Source organism: Macrobrachium rosenbergii, chromosome 27 (genome assembly GCF_040412425.1).
Source record: "Macrobrachium rosenbergii isolate ZJJX-2024 chromosome 27, ASM4041242v1, whole genome shotgun sequence".
NCBI lineage: Eukaryota > Metazoa > Arthropoda > Malacostraca > Decapoda > Palaemonidae > Macrobrachium > Macrobrachium rosenbergii.
The window spans coordinates 32,886,969-32,913,714 of NC_089767.1; the positions used below are offsets into that span (position 1 = coordinate 32,886,969).

Sequence of the window (26,746 nt, forward strand, 5' to 3'; positions counted from 1 at the left end):
AGTTTTAGTTGAATTAGTTGAAAAATGATATAGAAGTTTGTTGGGGTTTTGAGAAGTACACCTAAACTACAAATTTATGTCAATTGTTGATGAAATAATCCTCCAACAAAAGTCTTCTTGGTTAGAGAAGACTTTCAGTTGAAAGCTGAAATATTTTTTGTTTTACTAAATATGCATATTGTCATTTCTTGTGCAGATATAGATGAATGCTTAGAGGGAACAGCAACTTGCAGTAGTAATGCAGTTTGCACAAACACTGCAGGAAGCTATTTGTGCACTTGCAAGACAGGATATACTGGCGATGGACGAAATTGTTTTGGTAAGATGGATGTGTTGTTAAAAACTCGTCTAATTGAGGAGGAATTACATACAGTAGAACCTTGGTTCTCGACGCTAATTCGTTCCAGAAGAAGTGTCTAGATTCGATTTTGTCGAATTCTGAGTTAATTTCTCCCATAAGAAATAACTGAAAATGGATTAATCCATTCCTGACCACCAGTCATTAACCCAACCTTGCCTTTTTATACAAAACTTTACACAAATTACAATTAAATAGGTTCAGAGTTTAATAACTTACCGTATCAGAAGCACTTTTTACATTTTTAAATGCATACTGTATCAAAAAAGTTGGCCTATGACCAATGCGGCCGTATTACCATAGGCTAGACTAAGTAGCCTTATAGGCACTACTAGAATGTACTGTAACAGGTACACATGAAAACTGTTGTTAATAATAATGATAATGAAAAACAAGCCATATCACATGAAATTAATAATACAGTATTTATAAACCGAATTACTGTATGTCTGTTATCATAAAATTAAGAAAAATTCCCGAAATTACGTCGGAACTCGGCAGCCTGTGGCAGATATAAACAAACCAGAGCGCCGCCCTGGTGGTGTATCGTGGTACTAATTACATAAACATTCGAATGTTTATGTAAGTAGTACCGCGATACACCATCAGGGCAGCGCTCTGGTATGTTTATATCTGCCACAGGCTGCCGAGTTCCGACGTAATTTCGGAAATTTTTCCTAATTTTATGATAACAGACATACAGTAATTTGGTTTATAAATACTGTATTATTAATTTCATGTGATAATATGGCTTGTTTTTCAACAGCAGCAGCAGCAGCATGTGTGGGCTTTAAATGCTTTTAAATAAGCATGGGAAGAACGCCACCAACAACGCCAACTAGCGGCAGCCGCCCGAAACTCTTTTTTCTACAAACATCATATGATTCATCGGGTTGGATTCTGGTTTGTTGTTTGAACTCCGACACAAAATTTACTCAACATTTTGTGTTGAAATCCGATTATTTCGAGTTCTAGTACAGTCGAAGACCGGGGTTCTACTGTATTAGGTTATATGGATATGGGGAACAAAGGATTCGGCATCAGTTTTATACCCCAAGAAGCTTATTTTGCAACCATTTCAGCTTGACTCTTGCAGTTAAAAAATATCCCCATGCTAATTGCTCTACATATATGAAGTTGTGGTACAGTAACCTTGTAATAGGAAATGCAAAGAAAAATCTTATTTGAATATATTTTGTTTACAGAATATAAGCTTTTAATCTTATTATTGCTGTCAACCATATTAATTAATAATTTATTGGTGTGCTATTATGTTCTGCCATATTAAGCTTAGTACTATCTAACCTGCTGTTATTGGTTTCAGATATCAACGAGTGTTACGAAGGTTTGGACAACTGTGGTAATAATGCTTGCGTTAATACAGTAGGAAGCTTTTACTGCGAAATCGTATGAGGTAGGTTGCTCCACAATCAATGTTCATTTTGAAACTTGACATTTTATCAGTTTGGTTTTCTTTTTCATTTTGGTAACTTACATTTAGATTTGGGATGCGGCACATTTTAAAGGAGCTTTTTATTTTCCAGCTCAGGATTTCATGCTGATGTATATGGCAAGCTTTGATGATTTCTCCGAGAATGATAGATTGTTAAACTCGTACTATTCTGAAAATATTTTGTTGCGGTGCTCTTTGTATAAACTAAAGAACTGAATTTCAATTTTATGAGAATAGTGTTGTCTATCTTATATTTCATTATGAATGTAGGTGCATATATTTTTATAAATTTTATACATGTATATTTTGTTGTTAATAAGTTGAGGATAAGATGAACAGAACTTTGAAAGCAGTCCGTTTTGTCTAGTCAGAAGTTTTTCGTAATGTGGACGTAATGTACTGTACAATAATTAAATCTAGATTTATTCATATGGATTAATTATCCAAAGGTATATGATAATTCTTTTTCTGTGTTAATACTCCTTCAGCTGTAATTAATGTTTTTACTATCCTGTATTATGGCTTTAGTACACTTAAATCACGTCCTGATAAGGGCTTGTAAAACATTAGCAGCTTTGAAATTATTTTATCCATCTGGTGATATAATTTTTGTTTACATTAGTCTCCTGTCTATCTTAGGCAAAGTATCTTGGCCAGTTTTCAAGCCCAAAAGCACTTTCAAATGAGTTAGGGCAGGATTTGCTCCAGAATCCTGTCTTCACTTTCCTTGGGTTGTGCTTTCAATCATGTTGATTATAAGATTTATATTAAAGTAAGTTGAACTTCTTGCATCTGTTCTTTGGTACTTTATTATAATTTCCTTTGATAGTTCCTATTCATCACCTTTTCTTAATGTTAATTCATAATAGGAAAAAAAAAGGTTTGACTCATCCCCTGCTGGGGAAGGAACAAGATTGCCATTTCCCAATACAGTAAACAGGAGCCCAAGGAGATCTACGTGAATATACATCTTGCCCTCTGTACTGTAAGACTCATCAGTCCATCAAGATAGGGTCTATCAGTAGCAGCAAGGTCTGACATTATTTCACCTAGCTGGACCCCGTTAACAACTTAAATTGTGCAGGTGAGGAAGTGAGCCATCTTTTCTCACCCTCTTGATATGAGAGAAATGCAGTTTATATATAACTAGGGACTTGTGTCAGCAACAAAGGGCTATTCCTGATGTGGGAAGATGGGCAAATGGAGTGTAGCTAATTTAGCAGTGAGCAACTAATTATGGACGAACTATGATTCAGATTTAGATAATTGCTCTTTGAGAGGCCCCACTTAACAAGGTGCTAGGAATCTTAGGGTAAATACAGTATTTGGAATTCTATTAAAATCTTTTTGAGGGGTCAGAACAGCTAGCAAATCCAATACCTGTAAGAGGTTTACCTACAATGTACCATATCAGTGATCTTGGAAAGAATGATGGTAGTTCCCAGCAGCAGACATTTGATCCATATAATTTGGAAAACTAGGATTTTTATGGATAATAAGATGAACAGTTCATAGGATAGTTTACTGTAACAGTTGTGCCAGGATATGTACATTATAATACAATAATTTGAAATGCGTATTGTACAAGTAACATTATAGATAAAGAGAAGAGGACCAAGGGTAAGGACTGACTTTGGAAGTCTCAGCCTTCAGGAGTCTTTACCCCAAGTCCCGTAGAAGTGAAGAATGGAAGGATGTACAAAGACTTGACCAATCAGGAGTGATTCGTACGGATGTTCAGCACAGATTCGTAAAAAGGTATTCTTAAATTAAGTTTAACCTCCTAGCTGTACCTATCTTGTTATAAAATTCCTCACCAGTTTTATATTATGTGCTCCACTACCCACATTAAAAATGCTCGGTTTTGAGCGTTTTTATGGTGACTGCAACCAATATCTTTCAATATCTCTTTCAGATCTGAACATCAGTGCTATATTTATATATGCATTTTTAAGTCTTGGATAATCACCTCCTGCTAGGTCCTTGGCACTAGAGTACCAACCATCCATTGTAAGGCATAGGAGAAAGTGTCCACACGACTAGGTTTAAGCAAGGAAATCAGGTTGTGAAAGACTTGGAGTTACTATAAACGAGAATGCGTCACAAGTTCCGTTTCCATGGCAAAACCATACACACATGTATATATTTAAAAAACTTGAATTGTTCCTTAAATTAATTACAATTTTTAGTTTATATAAATAAGCTCATATCACTTCAGTCTTTATAAAATAATTCAGAATCGTATTTACACATATTGAAACATTTTTTAGTGAAAGATTTAACTTCAGATCAATGACCAGAGTAAAAAAAAAAAAAAAAACTCCATTGCTTTGAAAACCTAAGATCCTTGAGTAAAGTATGATACACACGCGCTCCAACAGGACATGGGCAAAGAAGCAGTTTGTTGCTCACTCCCCCCCAAACCAAAGGACTTGGAAGAAGTACAGTCTGGATGATCCAAAGCTTGAACTTGGATTCCTATGTGACTTGGAGAGTTTGTACGATGAGTTCATATATATCTATTCAGGCTAACAAATCCGTTTTCCTTGAGTGTGACTTGTTAGCTTCTCGTTGGAACTGTATAACACTGCAATACAGAGTTGTAATTGAGGTACATACATAAAACAGTTTTTCTACTGTACAAACCTAGTGCTATGTCACATGTATGTTTTTTTACTCCATTGACGTGTAAAACGTGTTGAAGTCTGTTTAGTGCGTTTTAGAAGTTTTGTGGATAACAACTAAGCTATTTGTCACTATCTTACGGCAAGAAATTTTCCTCGTTACATTTTGCCAATGGTCAAGTACACTCACATACATACAAACACACTCCTCTCCAGCAAACTGTAGTCCAGAAACACTAAGCACACAAATTCATTCAATTACCCGTTTCCTTGACAACAAGGGAAAGGCGAAGTTGAACACATAATTGGGTTATTCTATAACAATATCTACTAAATTGTGGAGAGGAGGAGGAGTGGGCTACAGACTTTTATTATGGTGAACCCATCGCATGTTGGGTTCAGCTTACAACAGTCAAAATCGCAGCATAATCGATATGTTCTCAGTCCATACATGAAGGCGGATTCCAGTGATTTAATTTTTAGAAACTTATTTGCAATACAAATCCAACAGCTTTGGTAATAAAGAGATGCATGACAGGCATATCATGTTATGAATATTTTGTAATTCACAACCAATTTACTGCCAAACGTCTTTTATGTATCATTTTCATGGAAAAGGTATTTTAAAATTCCTTTTCTAAATAAAAATCTGAAATGTATTGCAAATAGTCTTCCTTATCACTAGAATACAATTTTAGTCCAATAGTTTCTTCAGGCAACACAGTGACTATTAAAATCATAACTTGATCAATTGTTTTAAAATTACTCTTCTGCAGTTTGTCCACTCGTCTTAATAGAAATAATGGACCTCTTATAGATAAGATACAGATAGCAGTCTGTTAGTGTTAATCAAATCACAGTTGCAAGAACCACATGTATAGTGTTAGGCTTGACACTTCCTGATGAGACAATAATGTTAGGAAATCCATGCGACAGAAGCGACACCATGCAACAGGGCCAGAACTTGTAACACTGCACTTTTAAGGTTCCTATTTTGAATGACAGACTGGATAGCAATTTGATTCGTAATCAGTACGAGACTAAAAGGAAAATGTATGGAGTGCTACACAAAATATGATTGACTGGACACAGTATATTGTCAGTGCTACACTGCTTATCGAGAATTTGAGAGCAATTCTGCTACTTACACAGAAATTGGTGAAGTGCTTTTTTCTGAATAAGGAATGAGGGTACACTGATTCTGATCCCTGCCAAGGAAGGAAAAAATAAGTGTAGATTGTACAAAATAAATGACATGTCTGTGTACAGCATACTGAATGTTCACACCTATGTTGAACAGTTTGGACGTTGAAATTAGTACAGTTTGAGTGCTCTATATTTCAACAAGTCTTTAGGACTTCAGGATCAGCAAGAGAAATGAAATGTCATTCAAATTAAATTTTAGTTTCAAGACACAAGCACTAAAGAGCTTCAGTTACAACATCCCTAAAGTGATTCAACATATCAAATATATGTTGTCATATTTTTATGGAACACGGGATATACAATAAAACACTGTTTTTGTTTCTCCACTTAGACGTTCATCACAATGAAAAGTGCACGTCATGATAGACTATGAGTTAGCTATGTATCTGAAATTTACAAATTATCACCTTTCAGTTTTTATTCAACAAGGGGAAAATATCACTAGTATATTGAAACTCTAAAATGACTATATCTGTATATTGTATGATCTTACGGTTGAGTTTTAACGTAAAAATTACTGAGCACAATAAATGCATTCAAGTGAAGGTGTGGGGAACTTTGCAATTGAATACAAGCTCTGGTAACGACATCGTACTTGTGTATAGCATCAGTATAATTCGATAATGTAGTGTAGCAAGGGTAATAAATTGAGGAAAAATGGATTTTCTTTGGTAGGGAATGAACTGCTGTGCTTTGGGGATTTGGGGAAACTGTTAGGTCCAACTTGATACTGTCTCACCAACTGACTAGACATACACAACACTTTCACTATGAAGTTTCAGGAAAGATTCAAACCACTGAAAAAAAAGAAGAAAAACTTGAGGAGGAATGTAAATATCTTCTTAGCCTCCTTGCTGCACCATTTGCCATTACTGCTTATGATTTTTAAAATCATAGAACAATAGGTTACTTATACTGTATAAAGTTGAGCTCGACAGTGAGACTCACAATTGCACATGCATAAAGCTCTTTCAAAGTCATTTATTTTGATAACTATTGAGAGCAGTACAAATTTGGTCATGATACACTGTACAGCTTCATCATCAAAAAGGGATATAAAATAGTGAATCATATGATAATGTGATACAATACAAAATGAAGGATAAGTTTGTCTAGATAGGGAATACAGACATATTAAGACATTATCTTCGGCACTTTGAAAATGGACACTTTTCTTATCCTGTGGTATCCTATACGTTGGCTACCATTTGACTTCAGTCATACCATGGACAGTGGAAATGGAACAGTTCACATTACACAAAAATCATTAAAATACTAAATACTGCTGGATCTCATAGCCCGAATTTCTTGAAGAGGAAATCTTTCCCTTTCGACATCACATCTGTGACAGGATTCTGGGTGGCTAAGTCACCCAGTTTTCCCATAATGTTTCCTTCGCCCATAGGGTTAGGAATGCTCGACAAACCTGCTCCCAAGCCGCCTGGCAACCCACCGGGCAGTGCACCAGCTAACCCAGCAGGCTTCTCCTCTGCTTTTGCAGCAGCCTCTTTGGCTGCTTCTGCTGCTTTCGCAGCCTCAGCTGCTTTCGCAGCTTCCTCTTCTTGAAGAGCTGGATCGTTCAAATCGAAGTCTTCCATGAGTTGGTCCAGATCAGCAGATGAAATGGCAGGTCCATTATCTACTTCCTCATCTAACAGATCAAGACCATTGAGCTTGCCTTTCGCTGCCGCATTGGAAGCTGTTGTACTGGTGGTAGCAGCAGTTGTGTTTGTGTTACCTGCAGCAGTGGCATTTGCTTTTGTGTTTGCAGCAGATGACAGCCTGTCCCTGGAAATGGATCTACCACCTCTCTCCGCCGCGCTGGTGTTGCCGTGGTCTAGGTGGGGGTCCCCCTGGCCCCCCCTCATATCCTGAGAAAAAATATTCTATTAGAGGAAAAGTCATAATTTGATGTGACATAAGTATTTAATTGTTAAATAAATTCTTTATATAAATACCTAATCTACTGGAAAAGTGTGCTAGTTGTTCATGCACCGTACAGCCTGTACTGTAATCAGACAGGCCTACCAGGTTGGTGGTGCTTTGATGTAATTCAGTTTTAAATGTTATGCTATTTGGCATGAAGTTTCATTTCTTATGTATTGAAGTACTAAGCATCCAAGACCATATCTTAAGTAAGAGCTGCTGTACAAGCGAGAAGTATATATACATAATGTTTAAGGCCCATGCATCATGTCATGCAGTTGTTTCACGCCTCTTAAATATTCTTCAGTAATCATTTTTCTAAACTGTGTGAGGTTCTGTTTGCTTCTATTGTACTGTACACTTATAAGCAGTCACTCTTTTATTACTAAAAGAAACCAAAATGGGTCAGGTCCTACACTAACTAGAGCTAGCGCAGCTGTGAGATACTCAAAACACATCGTGGCTTGCAGTTATGCAATGGTAAAATATATAAATGGCATATTAATGTTGGTAAAATACTCTCTCGTAGTATAACACTGTTACTTAGACATTGTGGTAGTTAAACCTTCATTATCAAGCATATTTGCACCAATATGCATATATTTTCTCCACAAGGGAAATGTTGAATTTTGTACGTTTTAAAAAAATTTAATCAGCCTAATCAGATTTCACTATACATCCACTTCTAATACAAATAATGTTAGGAATTATTAATTGAAAGGGATTTTGTTTGGTTGGCCAAATATGTTTACCTACATATATTAATTCCCAAATATGTCACAAGATATTTATGCGAGTTTATTTTCAGAAAAACAATTGCGCCAGAATTTGTACCTGAAGGCTAATCTCCATTGGAAGATGGTACCAGAGGTATGAAAATGAAACTCGACCATCCTGCATAGAACCTGACTAAATCAAGACACTGATGCACTTGGAATGACAACAGAAGCTTCTCATGTAAGCTACAATCTCGGCGTGCTTGACATTATGGAACTTTACTGATGAGGTCATTGCATAAGTATTTTTTGACCTTCATGTGCCCTTTTCACTTTTTTCTCAGTATAGGTTTTCCAAGAAACTATGGTGATTACCAGTGCATCTTTCTTTTACCCCCGAGTCTTTTTTTTTTTTTTTTTACTTTGTGAACTGGTTTGCATTTTTTCTTTACAATGGTTTTGCTGACTATACTAAATAATTCCATGAGCTCAAGGTTCGGGAAGACCTTAATTATTCTTTGCATAAGCCAACCTAGCATTGAATCAATGTAGCTTCCCATTTCATACTGTCTGTCAGTTTCTTTACATAGTTGCTGTTTCCTTGATCCCACTGTGTTTAGACTTTTTTGTTTTTTCTCCAAATCATTCTTGTGATGGAGTAGTATTCTACCTGCTCAGGTCCAGTGCTTACCCCTGGCTCCCATTACAGTAGTGTTAGGCAGTTGGTTCTCTCTCATTGTTTCTGTTTATTAATTTTGTCTCATTGTTAGGATTGCAGACATTGTTTTCCTCTTTTAAGAACTTTTTATCCCCCTTGGGCTTTGGTTTAGGGATGACTTGTCTTTTAGAACCTGACTCATTTTAAAAAGCCTTGTTCTTACGTCTCTTCCCTATACCTCTTTTCCTTATTAAAATGACGAAAACTTCACTGGCAGTCAGTGCTGTCCAGCCTTTCCAGTTTCAATATGATAGGAATCATTCATTTTTACTCCCAAGGAATTAAATATTAGTGTTAAGTGGTGCTATCACACTGCTTTTTATTTCTGAACTGGTGCTATCACACTGCTTTTTATTTCTGCTATATTCATAAGAGGTTACCTTTATTTTTTCACTTTATGCTCCTAGTAAACATACTTACTCAAGCTACTATTTCAGACAAGCTCCTGGGCAGAAAGTGAGGGATGTTATGCAAATATCTAACATTGCTGTCAACAGACTATTAGTTGCCTTCCATGTAGGAGACTGATTCGCATAGAATAAAGATAAGAAAGTTGTAGTCACCGAAGCTTCAACAGCATCTTTGACCTAAAAGATTTTATTGATGGGTCAGCTGAAAATGTTAAAAGATTTTAACAAGGTGTCTCTTCTAGGGATCTGCTCCTGCTGTTGGCTGAATATAGGACAATTGCACAAAATGTTTTTAACTGTTATTTTGTCATCATGGATTAGGTTATGCGACTGATGCATAGACAGGATGGAATTACACTAGTGTGGTTTTAATATGTTTTAATCTGTTGTCAGATTCAGGTTGATACAAACCCTTTACGTTTAGTATCAAACCATTTAACTATGCGACTGAGTTAACATACACTCACTAATGTCTGGATCAATGGGATTTTGATCTTTAGATCTATTTGATCATATATTATTAGGCAACTTAAATATTTTGCGATTGGATAAAATGAAACTGTTGAAGATGCTGAGAAATCTCTTCCCCAGATTTGTTTGCAGGATTTGATATTCATTTCTATTTGAAGACTGGAGAGTCACATAGATTATCTTACAGTTTGAGTGTTCTGGAAATAACAGATATGTTAAAATGACAACAGTGCATTGTTATAAATGTGAACTATGTGAAACTTTGTCTTGGGAGAATCTAGCTTACCCACTTGGACTTCTTGTTGTAAGTTATACCCAGCATTGAACTGTTTTTCACTTGTGGGAGAGCAAAAGAAAGATTGTTAAACATAAGAAAATAAGCCTAGTGAAAAAAAATGCTTGATCTCTGTGTTGAAAATCTTTCTTTTGCTCTCCCTTATGTAACAAACTGTTCATTGCTGGGTATAACTTAGAACAAGAATTCCAGGTTGGCATGTTGGAAGAAGATGAGGCTTCACATATTCCCACATTTATTACAATGCACTTAGGTCATTTTAACATGTCTTCAATTTTCAGGAGTTAAGATAATTCATGTGACTGTCCAGTCTTCAGCTAGCAATGAATATCAAATCGTGGGAACAAATCGGTTAAAGAAATTTCCCAGCACCTTAAACAGTTTGTGTATCCAATAATAAAATATTCACGGTGTCATTTATTAAAAATCTAATAGATCTAAATACCAAACCCCATTTTATCCAGCCACACAAGAGTTATGCTAACTCGGTGACCTGGTGAAATGATTCAATGGTAAATGAAAGGGTTTCATCAATGAATTTAACAAACTATAAACAGATGAAGACCATACTGAAGTTATATTACAGCCAATCTTGACACTTGTTTATCCCATGGACATAATGAATGAGGCATAGGACCTAATCTGAGGATGCCACATAACACCTAAATTTCAGAATTTTTTTTTGCAGTCAGCCCAATTTCATCCAACAGCAAATAAGAAGTCTTTGTAACAGATCCCATAAAGAAGGCTCATTCAATTCGTTTAACATTTTCAGTTTATTTCCATCTGTAAAATTCTATAAGGTCTTAGACACATGAGGATTTTGTAATTACAATCTTAAGTGTATAGCTTTAAAATAAAGTAGTCTAAAACACTGTATACAATGTCACTTTCTAACCTCAGTTTTATATGAATCATTCTCCCAAATGGAATGTGGCTAATGCCCCTGTTGACAGCTATGTCGGGTATATGCCCAATATATCTAACCATTCTGATCTAGTTTGTCTGCATTATTTGCATGGAGAATGTATTTGCATGGAGAGTGTTTGTCATGAATATGATAAGTCTAAAGAGATGATAATGTCAGTTCACACATATGAGGTATTAAAAGAGAGTTCTTGTAGGTTTTGTTTAATGGTAGCCATATCCTGACAATATGCCATGTCTTAAGTTTAATTCCTCCCTCGTCATTCAGGCTTACTGTGTCCAGGTTTCACAGCAGTGACTTCTCACCACGTATTCTGCCTGATTTCAGAGTGTGTACTTCATGAGATAGCCGAGATACCAATATTGAGTTATACGGTCTGGATCTTGGCAAGCAAGTCAAGCCATATTTTATTTGAAGTTGCCACAGTATTTGCTTGCCAAGGTTAAGACCATATGACGCTATACCACCAATTCATGACAAACTCTGAAATCAGGCAGAACACTTGAGCTGACAGTCATTGCTATGAAACCAGGAGACAATAAGCCAATAAGAAAAGGAAAATTCTTAGGCAATGGCTTCTATAAGGCAAAATCTACAACAAAAGCTATCTTTTAATATCTCACGTTATGAACTGTCATCATCTCAGGCTCACTGTGTTATGGCATTATTTTTCTTCCTCACTTTTTACATAACCACTTTAAAACTGTTGTTGTTGATGGGCCAATATATCTGCTTTCTTGATTATCCAGCTGAATTTCATAGGGTTCTATTCACTTTTATCGATTCGGTAATAGATTCCTTTCAGTCTACTTTTGATGAAGATTCAACATATCACTTCATTATTCACCTCCTTGTCCAGTTCTGGTGTTCATAATCAGTTTTGTAAAATCCACTGAGAGTAGGCATAAGAGGAATATATCTTGGGAGTAAGCTTCAGCTGTCATTTATGGCTGTGTGAAGGTCCTAATTAGCTACTATTGTTAAGCTGATTTATGTTAACCTACCTATCTACTGGCTAGCTGTTACCTGTCAAAAGTATCCAGGTAGACATCTAGTTCTAAATGTTTTCCTATGCCTGACAGGATTCAGTGCCACAGTGTTTCTTTGTTATTAGATAGGTTACAGGACATTAATTTCAATTCAAAGTACTCAAAATTTGAACCTGTGTACAAGAGACAAACTCAAAATTTAAACCTTTGTACAAGAGACAAAGTAAACACTTTCTAATTTAACACTTACTAATTTTCAAAGAATTATGGATAGGCAACCTTTTATCGTAGCTCTAACTGTTAAAGTAAAAAGCATGTATTTAAAGTTTTAGTTAAATCTGCTTTTTTTTTTTTTCAGTACTAGGTAGCCACAAGATTTCATTACAACACTTGACTTGATAACACATTTTTTTTTATCCAGGTCAGTAATATAGTAATTGTACTAAGTATGAAGATAACCTGTTGAAATGAAATGTTTGAAAAATATTGTATTGCATGTTATCTAATACTAGTTATAACTTTCACTTACATAAATACTATTGCAACAATACTTTCCTGATGGTTTACCATACTAGTACTCTAGTACTTTGTAAAACTACTTCATAGTGAGCACTGATTGGACTGTCCTCAACAATTATTATAATTACAATAACAAAACAAGGTGTAACAATGTACCAATAACAGAATTGGTGAGAAAACATACAGAACATTTAACCTATAGTTTTGAAGTCATCAGGGGATTAAAAAAAATCGGAGACTTATATAGTGTGCTGATGCTTGTCATATTCTTTGTTTTTCTGCTGAATAGTTCTGATTTTGTAAACATAAATAAATAAAATGCAATTTTGCACTTAATCTTTTCAATTCCCAATAACTGTATGTGAATTTTTGTGCCAGTTAAGATTATCTTTATGGTTTACAAATGACGTTCTGTGTATTGCATAAATAATTTATGAAAGCAACAAATGGCTCAAGTTTCCTATTCATAGTTTCCTCTGTGTGATCATGATATTACCAAAGATGGCTAATTTACCAATGTTAACTACCATCATTAAAGTGCCATTTACCTATAATTAACACAGGTGCCTTTTAAGTGTGCTGAAGTTTTGATGAGAATTTTTCAATATGATCTTTCATGAGATTACACATAAATAAATACCATTCATGAACTGCATTCATGAACTGAGCCTCTATCAGTATATGGAATCTATGGACATCAAACCAACTCTGTCACTGGTAAATAAAAATATATGTCATTTGACAGTAACAATATAACAAATCAACTTTGTGAACAGTGAGTCTGTACAGTGTAACAATCTACTGTAATTTACTGTACTAAAAAAGCAGTTTATATATACTTCTTGTTCTCTGAAAAGAAGGCACAGAAGCCTGCTGGGTATATATACAGAGCCTCAAGCAATGAAAATACGTCAGCTTACTAAAAATAGTATAAAGAATTAAGTAACGAATTAAGTAACATACAAGAATATACACTTAAAACAAAACAAGGACTACCTACAGACCAGAACAGAATTTACTCAAAGATTTCTCCTAGTTATAAACAAATGATTTTTGGCTTTTAAGTACAAAGTTGCTAACTACAGTGTATATACTATAAATAAATAGCTTTGTAAGAGAGGGTAGACCATGGTGCATGCACAAATCCACAGAGGCTCTTGACTCTCAACAAGAAAGTACTTTTAATATTATAACCATATGTCCAAGGACAAAATAAAAACTGTCATACTGAAAAAGAAACTTCTTTTCAGACAAAGAATGCCTTTTTGTGGCATCGTTTCTAAGCCCCTTCAAAGATCAAAGACATGAAAGCTTGAGTTACAACTGTACACTATGCATAAAACCAAAAATGCTGGATTAAACTCTCCCTTTCAAAGAAGTACTGAATACAGACTTGAACAGATTTGTATATTACATGATAAAACTGAAAATACTAAATGTAAAATCTCCCTTTCAAAGACAAATTGGATAATGACTTTAACAGATTCGTATATTACAAGATAAAACCGAAAATACTGGATTTACCTAAAGTCTCCTTTTCAACGAGAAATTGAATACCAAGAGATTTTTATGGCAACTGTCAAGAACAAGTTACTATTATAATTTTCATTATCAATTCTTTCATATCTGATTTATAAGAAATGTATAATATGAACAGAAAAGAAGACTGTGAAACTGTCACATTAATTTCACAAAACTTTCATCCTCAGCTGACTTCTGATCTATGTGAGAACCTGTCTTTCGTCTGAAACAGTTTAATTAATGGAGATGCATAGAATTAAGATGTTTTGTGCATTTCTATTCAGCTATATGTTAAGTTTTGATTTGCACAAATATTTTACAACTGGGTTGTGATACAACTACCTAATAAATATGAAACTTGGAAGAATTTTTCTTGGCACAGAATGATATCCCTGTTACTTGGACTAATGGCAGTACAGTACGAAGCAGATTTTTGGCACTGCTTATCAAATAGTTTCTCTAATAACTATATTCACATTTATATCTGGAATCCAATATCACTAATGTCATAGATCTTAGAGTGAAAATATCACTATTTGTTATTTATTCAGAAAGACAAACAGGGGTGTGACTGGTACTCCCTCTTGTGAGCTGCCAAGCTAATAGGTCCTGCCTGGCCTCTGTACTGTTACTGAATAGTTTAAGCAGACCATCTACTGTAGTTACAATACAGTACTCTATTCTCATATGGTGACACACACACACTAATAGTCATATCCCCTAATTAATGGTAACTCAATTTACAATACTAAATTCTCATATGGTCACACACACACACAATAACAAGAAGTCAGATGGCTCCTGTAAAACTATGCTAGTTGTCACTCATGAGTTTGTACTGTTAACTGGTGAATCATGGATACACAGCACATGTGAAAATCTTCCAGAACTTTCACTTTATCTGCCTCATACAACTACATACAAGTTTCATTAACAGCATTTGTCAAGCACCCTGCATGAACATTAAGCTATTCATATTCATCTTGCATGCAATCTTGCATTTACTGATTCAAGGTCCTTTCTTTCCAAGACCTCTGCCACAACCATCTATCTGGAACTTTCAAAGCATTTCTCTCCTCCCTTATGGCACTTCTGAATTATACTACACTTTTACCAACCTATGATTCTCCATTCTTTCAACATGGCAGAATCATGTCAAAGCACTCTTAATTTATCTTTTTGTCTATGCTACCCCTAGATATTACACAAATAATTCATCTTCTTACTTTCGTTGATGGTCAACCTCCACTTTTCACTCCCATACATTTCATATATTTTAACCTACAGTTCCACAGACGTTTCAATTCTCTCGGAAATCTATGGCACACTCACAGGAACTGTCCTTGCTTGGCCTGTTCTGGTGACTCGCCTGTATATAATTAAGAAAAATAACAGGATAAAGTTGACGCTAATTACTCCTGTATATAATTAAGAAAAATAACAGGATAAAGTTGATGCTAATTACTCCTGTATAATTAAGAAAAATAACAGGATAAAGTTGACGCTAATTACAAGTAAAATTAGAGTCTGTATATGAAGCAGTCATGCATTAAAGGAGAGAATGATTGGCTAGTTGTAGGTTATTTGTGACAAAGATAGAAAGAAGGTCGTAGGCCTACAGTTCGAGGGGGTCAACTTGGCAGCTCAATTGAAGGAGGAACAGTCACACCTCCTGACTCTTAACTAGATCGAGAAGTCAGGATGATGGTTATAAGCCCATTCTTTTTTTAATACCTACAGTTGTTATCAGTTACTACAAGTTATTTTAAAGATATGATGAAACTGAAATCAGCTTATTTTGTCCCCAGATGCTAAATGAATGACGCCTAAAATAAATAACACGCCAATTTTCATGACTAACAAAAACTAAACTTTTGTACGCTGCCTACTCTTGTATTTGACGAAGCTAAACTTTCAATTTTCAGTGGCTTCCGAGTACGCAATGTCCTTAAATTACTGTGACTTGTGACAAAGTTCACTACAAAATCATGATGAATCTTACAAAATGTTAAAGGTAATATAAATATAAATATAAATTATATATATACTGTACAATATATATATATATATAATATATATATATATATATATATATATATATATATATATATATATATATATATATATATACTATATATATATATATATATATATATATATATATATATAATTATATATATACTATAATATATATATATATATATATATATATATATATATATATATATATATATATATATATATATATATATATATATATATATATATATATATATATATATATATATATATATATATATATATATATATATATATATATATATAATATATAATCCAAAAATAAAAGCAAACCAACTGTAAATTGGCAGATAAAAGCAAGTCACTCCTGTCATTGGTTTGCTCTTGGAGCAAATGTCAAAAACTCATACTACAACAGATTTTTCTTGTTCAGAAATGTATATACCTCCAAAGAAATGTTTTCAGGTAGGCCTAGTGAAGGTGTGACAATGGGAAAACTATTCTTGATGCAGGCTTCAAATGAAAAATGGAAAAAGGTTTTGGGGAACATAGGTTATTTTGTGAAATGTTAAGCATCCTGCATAAGGACCAAAAACTCACAATAAACAGTTGTAAAATTGTAAACAATTGGAGCAAAGTAGAAAAAAAAAAAACAGGGGAAATGGAACACACAGGTGAATGGAAAAAAAATGAAATGAACACCACATTACTTTCAACCAAAGACCAAGTTGTTAACTTTTATAAAAATATAAATTGTTACAGCATATACAGTACAGTATATCAAAATATATATCAAAATAGTGGTGCTATTTTTAAAATCTAATGGGTCTGATTTTCTGAATATCCACATGTCTTTTTGATAAAGGATTGTTACACTGTTCAGCGTGGAACTTCGGTACAAATATTAGTTTACTTACCCATCTTACCATTCTTCTGTAGGCCTATAACCTACATCAAAGCTGAAATGTTTAAATTAAACTCAATACAAAATCTCTTCTCTAGAAATATATCACTCGTGAACTACTTTTTGTGTTCGTGTGCATTCATAAAAATGAAATGTTCAACATGAATGTGTCACAATAACAACTGTTAAAAACATACATTGCAATGTGAAAATGATCATATATTAGACTGACTTCAACATTTCTATGCAATATTAGTTAAACTAGTCGACACTAGGCTGTACTTATTGCACTATTTGTAGACCAAAATGTAAGTTGTACTCAAAAACATCATGATTAACAAATATTGTGGCTAAACTGCAATAATTCTTGACATCTAATGTGTTTACATGATATGGAATTGTATCTAAAAACAATCAGTTGATTAAAATGGAAAAAGATGAGCACATATCTTGGACATTATTGAACTCTCGTTATCTACAAAGACAGACAAAAGGAAATACAGACAGACGACTGAAAACACAAAAAAAGGACAACATTGAGTAGACTATGGTCTACCAGATAAACAGTCCCATCATAGAGAAATGTTTTGTTTGAAGAAATTGGAAGAATTTTGTGGAAAAATTAAACTTTCTCGCAATTTATTTCGTAGCACGGGAAAGACAACAAATGGCCCCCAATATTAGACAACTGAGCAATTCTAGAAGCCTTCTATTAGACAACTGAGAAATTCTAGAAGCCTTCTGTATTAAAACAATAATAGAAAATCAGTAACCACTGGTTAATGGCTGAACTGCAAAAGGAGTCAGGGGAAGGAGAGTACTTTTGAGAATGAGACGTTAGGCCTAAGCACCATTTGAGTATGTATTCAGCAGCACAAAAAGACAGAGGCTCACGCAACTATTTATCAAACATATATTCCTATATTCCTGCTGGAAGTAAAAGTGAAAAGGTGACTGGAAGTGGAGAAAGTGAGTTATAGGACTACGAAGATTTGCCTGTGGAGTTTTGTCAGTAACAAGAGAGAAATCAAAGAAAAGGTTTATGGCAAGTCTTATCACCCCAAAACATGACAACAGATACTTCAAAGCGATCAGCCTGCAGTCTCATTTAATGAAAGACAAAACTGAATCCCCACTCTCTTTCCGTACATACATATTCATTCACCCACGTGATTATACTTGAAGCATTTGTTTCCCCGAATAAAAAAAATAAAGATGGCATCATCTACTGTAATCTTTTAAATTCCTAGCTAAATGCTCATACGAAATCTTGAAAAATAATGTGCATTCAGCAGAAATACTCATCAGTTGTTAAAGAAACAAACGTAAGTATATATGTGTACATAAATATGTATATTTGTATTGGTGTCAAAATGACCATGACACGAGCATCAAATATGGATGTAAGCTAAGTACAATATATGAACAAATGTGCACACGTGTACACAAATGCACATTTTGGCACGTGTCATAACCAGGCAAAGAGTTTACATATACATTATATAATATATATAATGTTTTAAGTCTGAAAACCAGAAGCAAGAATAGAGTTCCAGAACTTGCCTGAAGAATGAAAGGCCAAAGAACCAAGTAATTTACAGATTACCAAATTCCACATACTAAATGTGGAGAAGAAGTGGCCTGAGGGATTTCACGAGGGCATCTGATAGGCGTAGGGCCTCTTCCCTTGAGTTACTTGTGAATTACAGCCTGAGCAGACCACAGAGATAAGCAAAGAAACTCTTTGGCCCAAGGGTCACTTTTAACAGGCATACAATGATATGCTTTTAATCTAACCATGAGCTTGGCAGTGCAGTGTCTGATATTGTACTTGTAAAACGAGATACCCCACTGCAGCAGAGAATGAGATAATCACAAGATAAGGCAAAGGTATGGTCACTCACCAGACAAACTGTCTTAAAGGCCCCAATCAAAGAGACACAAATGACAATGCACACCGTATAAGCGAGCATGTAAGAGAAAGGAATGGAGTACATGCAAAAGGATCAGATTAAGAAAAGGGACCATGAATGCTGTCAAGAGATATTTGAAGCTGCTAAGTCTAGTTAAAGCATCTGAGTATTTGTAACAAGGTGTTAGGATCTTTGGTTGTTCTATGGGCGGTACGGTAGTTACCTGTTTATTTATTTGGCTAATCCTCTCCCCTCCCCTCTTATTTTCACAGGATTGTTGACGTCTGTGGTGGCGTGGCGCCAACTTTTAGTCAGGTTCGGGCAGCAGTAGCGAACAGGTTGTTCTCTTGGGGAAGAGAACTTTGAGTACCAGCAGCAGTTCGACTTTGAGGACGTTTCTTGGGCAGCCGGTGTTTGGGCCCAGACTGGAGCAGCGCACCAACGAAGATGGTTGTTTGTTGGCTGCAGGTGGACACCCTGTCGGCAGTTTTGGCTCAGGTGCAGTGGCCCCCGTGTCCTTTGTATTTTGGCGAGACGGCAGCAGGAATAATACGCCTGTTGTCGTTAGTTGGTGGACTTCGCTGGAGATGGCTTTTTTTTGTATCGACTGCTGCTGGTACTTCTTTTTATATAAAGTAATACTGCTTTATTTTTGTGTTTCAAGCGTCCCGGACCTGGCTCATTTTGTTATGGTTTTTTTTATTTAAGATTATTAAGTTTAATATTAATAAATCTATTTTTATAACCATTTCCTGTATTTTTGTTATTCCTCCTTCTTTGTGTGTGCGAGCTGTCGATTAGCCAGAGCAGCCCCAATAGTTTTTCCATCTATAAAGATCCTGTGTTTTTCTTAAGGGCCGAAAACCTCGGTTCGTTACATTGGCGACCGTGTGACAGGATTGGCTCTGCTCTGGTTGTCGGAGTTTTCACCACATTGGAGGAGGAGGTTGGTTATTTTGGAAAAAAAAAAATTGTAATTTTTTTTTTTCTGTCGGGGAAGGTGTTAGGATCTTTGGTTGTTCTATGGGCACGGTAGTTACCTGTTTATTTATTTGGCTAATCCTCTCCCCCCTCTTATTTTCACAGGATTGTTGACGTCTGTGGTGGCGTGGCGCCAACTTTTAGTCAGGTTCGGGCAGCAGTGCGAACAGGTTGTTCTCTTGGGGAAGAGAACTTTGAGTACCAGCAGCAGTTCGACTTTGAGGACGTTTCTTGGGCAGCCGGTGTTTGGGCCCAGACTGGAGCAGCGCACCAACGAAGATGGTTGTTTGTTGGCTGCAGGTGGACACCCTGTCGGCAGTTTTGGCTCGGGTGCAGTGGCCCCGTGTCCTTTGTATTTTGGCGAGACGGCAGCAGGACGTCGTGATAATACGTGTTGTCGTTAGTTGGTGGACTTCGCTGGAGATGGCTTTTTTTTTGTATCGACTGCTGCTGGTACTTCTTTTTATATAAAGTAATACTGCTTTATTTTTGTGTTTCGCGGCCCGGACCTGGCTCATTTTTGTTATGGTTTTTTTATTTAAGATTATTAAGTTTAATATTAATAAATCTATTTTTATAACCATTTCCTGTATTTTTGTTATTCCTCCTTCTTTGTGTGTGCGAGCTGTCGATTAGCCAGAGCAGCCCGAATAGTTTTTCCATCTATAAAGATCCTGTGTTTTTCTTAAGGGCCGAAAACCTCGGTTCGTTACACAAGGAAACTTGGAAATGGACACTGCCGAGAATATGGAAATACAAGTAAATACAAACCAGGTGTGTGGATATCAGAAGACTGCAAGTTGCTGATTAGCGTAGGTACTTAAGAATAAACATGACAGCTGATCATAGGATCCGAAGAGGTGAGACCCAAAATAGGCAAGGAAAGGGAGGCAGCAGGATCTCTGCAAAAGCCTTGGAAGAGTGCTTATGAGTATGAAAGCCAGAATGATTGATTCCTGAGTAATCTCTCTTTTATGGCTATTAAGTATAGATGACTGTGAGGAGAAAAAATGTAGAGGCTATTAGGATGAAGTGTATATAGCATATGTGGAGCAAGAAGGGCTGAAAGGGTGAGGAAAACAGATATGGAGTGGTAAAACGTGTTTCCGTACGCAGTGGAGACAATGGAATGCACAAAGAAAATCAAGAAGTCTCAAAAGGCATGACTACAAAATGCAGCGATTCACTGTCGGAGTGTACTGGTAACAATATAGCAAGATCTCAAAGACTGTGGTGTTTAGGGCACTTGATAAAGTAGCACAATGCAGAGAAATGTGAAGACCCAATAATAAATCTTAAAGTGAATAGACGCGGGCTTGGAACAAAGATTCAGGTAGAAAGTGTATAAGGTAGAAGAGAAGAGAAACCAATCATCAAATGTCTAATTCCAAAAAGGGAAAACCTGACTAGCTCCCCCTAAAATGGGGTGATCCCAGGGATAGAAAATGGCCTTCATGTGCGGACTTTACCCGCTGGATCAAGATGAGCCCTGTGCAGAAAAATTCTGCATTGTCAGTACCTTAGAAACTTATACAGAAGCCTCAACACTATCACAGAACTGCAACACCCACTTCCATATATATATATATATATATATATATATATATATATATATATGATATATATATATATATATATATATATTATATAGACAAATATATATATATATATATATATATATATATATTATATAACAAATATATATATATATATATATATATATATATATATATATATATATATATATATATATATATATATATATATATATATATATATATATATATATATATATATATATATATATATATATATATATATATATATATATATATATATATATATATATATATATATATATATATATATATATATATATATATAGATGCAATCTCCTGAAAGCATCCTACAACTATATGTCATAAAGATGTCTTCTATTATTTCTGATAAATACTTAGTGAATTAATTACTCAGCCCCACATTTTATAAATACCAAAAGCTGAAGTACACCACATAAATTCACATTAATAAGTACAAACTACTTTGTTTATACACCAACGATAAAACTGAACACTTACTTGACTCCTAACACCAAACATTTCCTCATTTTAAGGTAAAAAAAAAAAAAAAAGTGCCTGGACAGGAAAAATGTGAAAGGTATAACCCCCGCATCTATATCATCATGAATCTATACCTGGACTTTCAATGTACGAAAAACCAGCCTACACTTGATTTAAGACTGGATATAATTAACAAAATCACTTGTTTCTCAACAACACACTATTTCAAGATCTCATCTGGACGAAAGCATTCGAGTGCCGTGAACATTTAAAAAAAAAATATCAGCTGAAATAAACCATAGTTAAGTCATATTGCAAACTGGCAACTAAGAACCAGGATTATTAGAAAAGTTCAGCTAGAATTGTTTTTTATGCACAGAAAACACACCAAGGCGACGGAACAGCACTCTCGTTCCCAAAATAACCTTTTAAAATAGAGAATTCTGGACTGATGGAGGATTTCAGAAGCTGTATATAGTTCACGAAACAGACAAAAAAAAAAAAAAAAAGCTGACTGAGTAAGATTATATAAAACACACTCAATTTGGTAGAAGTGATTCATTCAGTCTTTTTTGGTAGTCATGCAACACGACAGAAAAATAAAAAAAACACATCCTATTAAGACCACGAAGAGAACAAGAGAACTTTGTGAACTAATGACTAACATATGAGTAATAAAAAAGACAGATTTATTTATTATTTTTTTTTGAAACCGAACAGAATCCCAAAATCAGACTGGGCGAGAAAGCTGAGAAGAAGAAGAAGAAGAAACAACACAAGAAATAAATATAGCTTCTAAAAAAGCTCTCGATTTGGGTTTCTTTTTTTAATGAAATCATGGGGAAAAAAACAACAACAACAACATCTCGTGAATTTGGCAGCAGCGGTTTTGTTTTTTTTAAAGTTTTCAAAAAAAAAAAAAAAACACAACACTGAATTGAGCATGGAAAAAAATAATAAGTAGGACAATACTGCACTACACCATAGACACACAGAAAGTTATGGATACAAGTGCCTTAACATTTCAAGTAAATGCAATATTTTTTTTGCTTACTTGCATCTAGTTTAGAGTCTGTCAACATCTGCAGAAAAGAAAAGGAAAAACATTAGAAATGTTTTAATGTGTTTCATCACCACACCAAAAAAAAAAAAAAAATAATAAATAAAAACAAATTTTTTTTCGACACTAGACTAGTTCATAATAGTTCATAATAAGTCTTGTATTATGATAAGTTTACGGTACAAACACGGTACAAAATAGCGCCATACCTCACTGTGACAGCTGATGATGATGAGGAGGTATGGGTGCAGTGTTTAAAAAAAAAAAACCAACCACCATTTATTAAAAAAAATTATATTATAAGCACCAAGGCTTAGCATCAATATTGGAAGAAATCTTTTTCAAAAATTTTATTCTTCCTGAAACTGCCATTACAACATCAAGACACCGACACTAATTTATAATAGTTTTTTATGCTATATATGATCTTCTATGTGGGATCTGAATATACACTGCTTAAAAAATCAGCCCAAAAATCACTTTTAGAGTTTAAACATTGATTACAAATTATTGATTTTTTTTGGGAAAAAACAAATCGGCCCAAACATCACTTTTAGAGCTTCAAACATTGACTAGAAATTATTGATTTTTTTGGAAAAAACTAAATCAGCCTAAACATTACTTAAAGAGTTTAAACACTGATTAGAAATTGATTTTTTGAAAAAATAAATCAGCCCCAACATCACTAGAAGAATTTAAGCATTGATTATAAGACCATTCAATTTTTTTCTGACTGATATTTTGAAAAGTTCAAAAAAACAATTAAGACGTTACCAAAAGCAATATTCATAGAGAAAAAGTGATCATTTACAGCGTCATAAAAAATATAATCCTCTGATTTATCACAAAACGATCTCGTGCAACACCAAAAAAAAAAAAAAAATGAATTTATGCAAAAAAATAAAACTTTTTATTTTTTTTTTTTGTCTCTCTCTCAGACTAGACACAATTAGAGTTATCTCATGCTGCTGCTGCTTCTACAACACAGAACGAGTTATATATATATATAAATATATCTCTCTCTATATGACACTGAAGAAGCGAGATATCATTGCGTAGCATTTCTGAGAAGCAAAGGCATACCGCTATCCGTCCACACTACAGAAGGTGAGTCTAAATCACTTGGAAACACCAAAAACTATGAAGGAGTCATCCTTTTAGGGGAAAGGAGAGGTAACTGGGATGAACTACCATGTCATATACACTGGAAACACCTACATGACAATCAGGGGAGAAAGTTATATAAAAAACTAAAATAAAAAAAAAAAGCATCGTACAAACACGTTTGATTTCTCTCTAGTCACTATGCTCTTGCTGCCAACACGAAGCGGAAAAAACACATCTAGACAAAAAACTAAAGAAATAAAACAGAGAGAGAAAAAAAGGAACCTGACGGTAAAAAGAGTAAATATGCCAATATTTTTTTTTTACAGTTGATAAAACTGGTACCCTATGATAGTAACCAGCCTGGATAGATGTTCATTATTCTGATAACTTGATAAACTCTGCATGTAGATATCGTATGCATGGCCTTATTGCTGGGGTCTACATGCATTAGATATTCAACTGTAAACAAAAAGTATTCAGATCATAAATTGAAACCATTTAAATTGGTTTTGGCCAAGAGGGAAAATGTAAAATGCCTAGTTAATCTTTTCAGAAAGTGAGCCAAGGCCCATTCTTGAGCCTACCCAGGTAGCGTTGCCTGGGTTTACTAGTGTGTATGTATGTATGCAGAGAGAGAGAGAGAGAGAGAGAGAGAGAGAGAGAGAGAGAGAGAGAGAGAGAGAGAGAGAGAGAGAGAGAGAGAGAGAGACACGCATAGTCTGACGAATTGGAACTTTCGATACAATGAGGCTTGTATATATACACACACGAGAGAGAGAGAGAGAGAGAGAGAGAGAGAGAGAGAGAGAGAGAGAGAGAGAGAGAGAGAGAGAGGAGGAAAACGCATGGTCATATGGTTTGGAACTTTCGATATAATGAGGCCAAGAATGATAAATATAAAAAAAGTGTTAATTCTGACTGTGCTGTGGAAATAATTAATAATTAATATAAAACTCTTGCTTTCAATAGAAAGTTTATGTCCCATTTCACTACTGTTAGATGCCTTAATTACATTTATTTTATCTAACCAAGCTGTTAAATTTTGGCACAAAACACTCCCCAATACCTGGGTGATTGCTATGTCAAGTATCTAGCTTTGTTTTTACGACTGAAGCCATTCAGAGATATTTTGTTCTGGGTGCTTCATATAAATTTTAATTCGTCATTTCTTCTTCACTTTTTTTCAGTACTTTATCTCTGCTCTCTTGAGATGTATCTCTAGATTTGTGTTGTTAATGTTAGTTTTTCAAGAGTAATTAGGTTGGAGGCATTTTTATATGAAACCTCTAACTTTTAGTCCAAATTTTCTGAACCTGAATTATTTTTCGTAATATTATATGACTTTAATGTGCTTCATAGGCTGCTATCACAGTGTACCTATATGGATATAGCTACAGAACCTTTGCATGCCAGAGATAAACAATCTGCCTTTAAAGGATTTGTTCTACATCTTATAACTGGACAAAATGTCTCTGACGATTGGAAATTTGGGGTTCCACGCAAATAATGTTTTCATTTTCATTCTGTATTGGTTTCTATACAAATGGCACGTGGACCATGAGGTGTGGGCATCCAGGTACGCTGTGTTAAAAGGACGCCAGATTCTCAGATGTAATAAAATCTCTTCGATTCTCAATTTCAAAGAACCTGTGTATACAAAATTTTCGAAGCAGTGTTTACAAATACTTCTGTGGTAATCTGGGTCAAATTTCAACAATTCATCCATAGGTTCTCAGCCTCAGAGAGCCATTTTTGTTATAGTGGTGAGATTATTATGATTATAAATAGTTTAACCAGGCCACTGAGATCAAGTCTTCACGTTAGCAAATTACAAGTTACTGTTTTCAAAATTGACTGAGCTGAAAGGGTTCAGGGTCAGATTTGTTTCTGGAGTCTGTGAATGGGACCTGTCACTAGGTCAGCTGAAATTATACATTATGCAATAAATAATTTCTTGTTAATGATATAATTGCATTCTCTACAGCAACCAACTGGTCGATATTGGACTCTCATCAAATAATTTCAGGCTAAATCACACGATCCTTTTTGCAGGATATCACTTCCATACAAATCTTTTTTAAAGCCCAAATTCCACATACCTGCAAGGGATTGAAAAGCTTTGATCCACTAAAATCAGATACATTACTGTAATCTTGTGTCAATGAATCACAACAGATTCAGCTTTGTCTGATTGACTAACGTTTTTTGTACTAGTTCCTGACTAGCGGACTAGCTTCTTTTAAAATAGTTTCTGCAGGAATAAGAGACCTTATGCCTCCTTTACTTATAGAATTTGAATCTGGGGAGACCTTGTTTCAAACAGGAATATCGAAAAATGCAAAAGTGTAACTTTTAAAAGTAACTTTGTGTAAAATTTGAAATATATGAATACAGTGAGCAAATGAAGTACATTTTGTAACCGAAATAGTTTTCTGCACTTGTAGTGTACCTTTCATGTTTTTTTGTTTATACATAGAACTGTATATGAACTTTTTAGCAAAGCACAAGTTCAGTTTTGGCTAAACTTCCTAAACTTCAGAAATTATAAAAATAGTTTTAACCAGCTAT

The 26,746-nt window shown here is 34.8% G+C and overlaps 2 protein-coding genes across 2 annotated transcripts in view; one reads left to right on the forward strand and one right to left on the reverse strand.

Annotated features, from left to right (window-relative positions):
• The window catches only part of LOC136853580 (fibrillin-2-like), a 29,475-nt gene extending 27,237 nt beyond the window's left edge, over window positions 1-2,238 (forward strand). Inside the window, exons 42-44 of the mRNA XM_067129319.1 lie at window positions 197-319; window positions 1,683-1,772; window positions 1,903-2,238. Of these exons, the coding sequence (XP_066985420.1) occupies window positions 197-319; window positions 1,683-1,771 (212 nt within the window). The 3' untranslated portion in view covers window position 1,772; window positions 1,903-2,238. The remainder of the gene's footprint in view (window positions 1-196; window positions 320-1,682; window positions 1,773-1,902) is intronic.
• A 1,081-nt stretch (window positions 2,239-3,319) lies between these two features.
• Window positions 3,320-26,746, reverse strand: part of LOC136853579 (uncharacterized) — a 359,829-nt gene continuing 336,402 nt past the window's right edge. Inside the window, 1 exon segment of the mRNA XM_067129318.1 lies at window positions 3,320-7,512. Coding sequence (XP_066985419.1) covers window positions 6,934-7,512 — 579 coding nt within the window. The 3' untranslated portion in view covers window positions 3,320-6,933.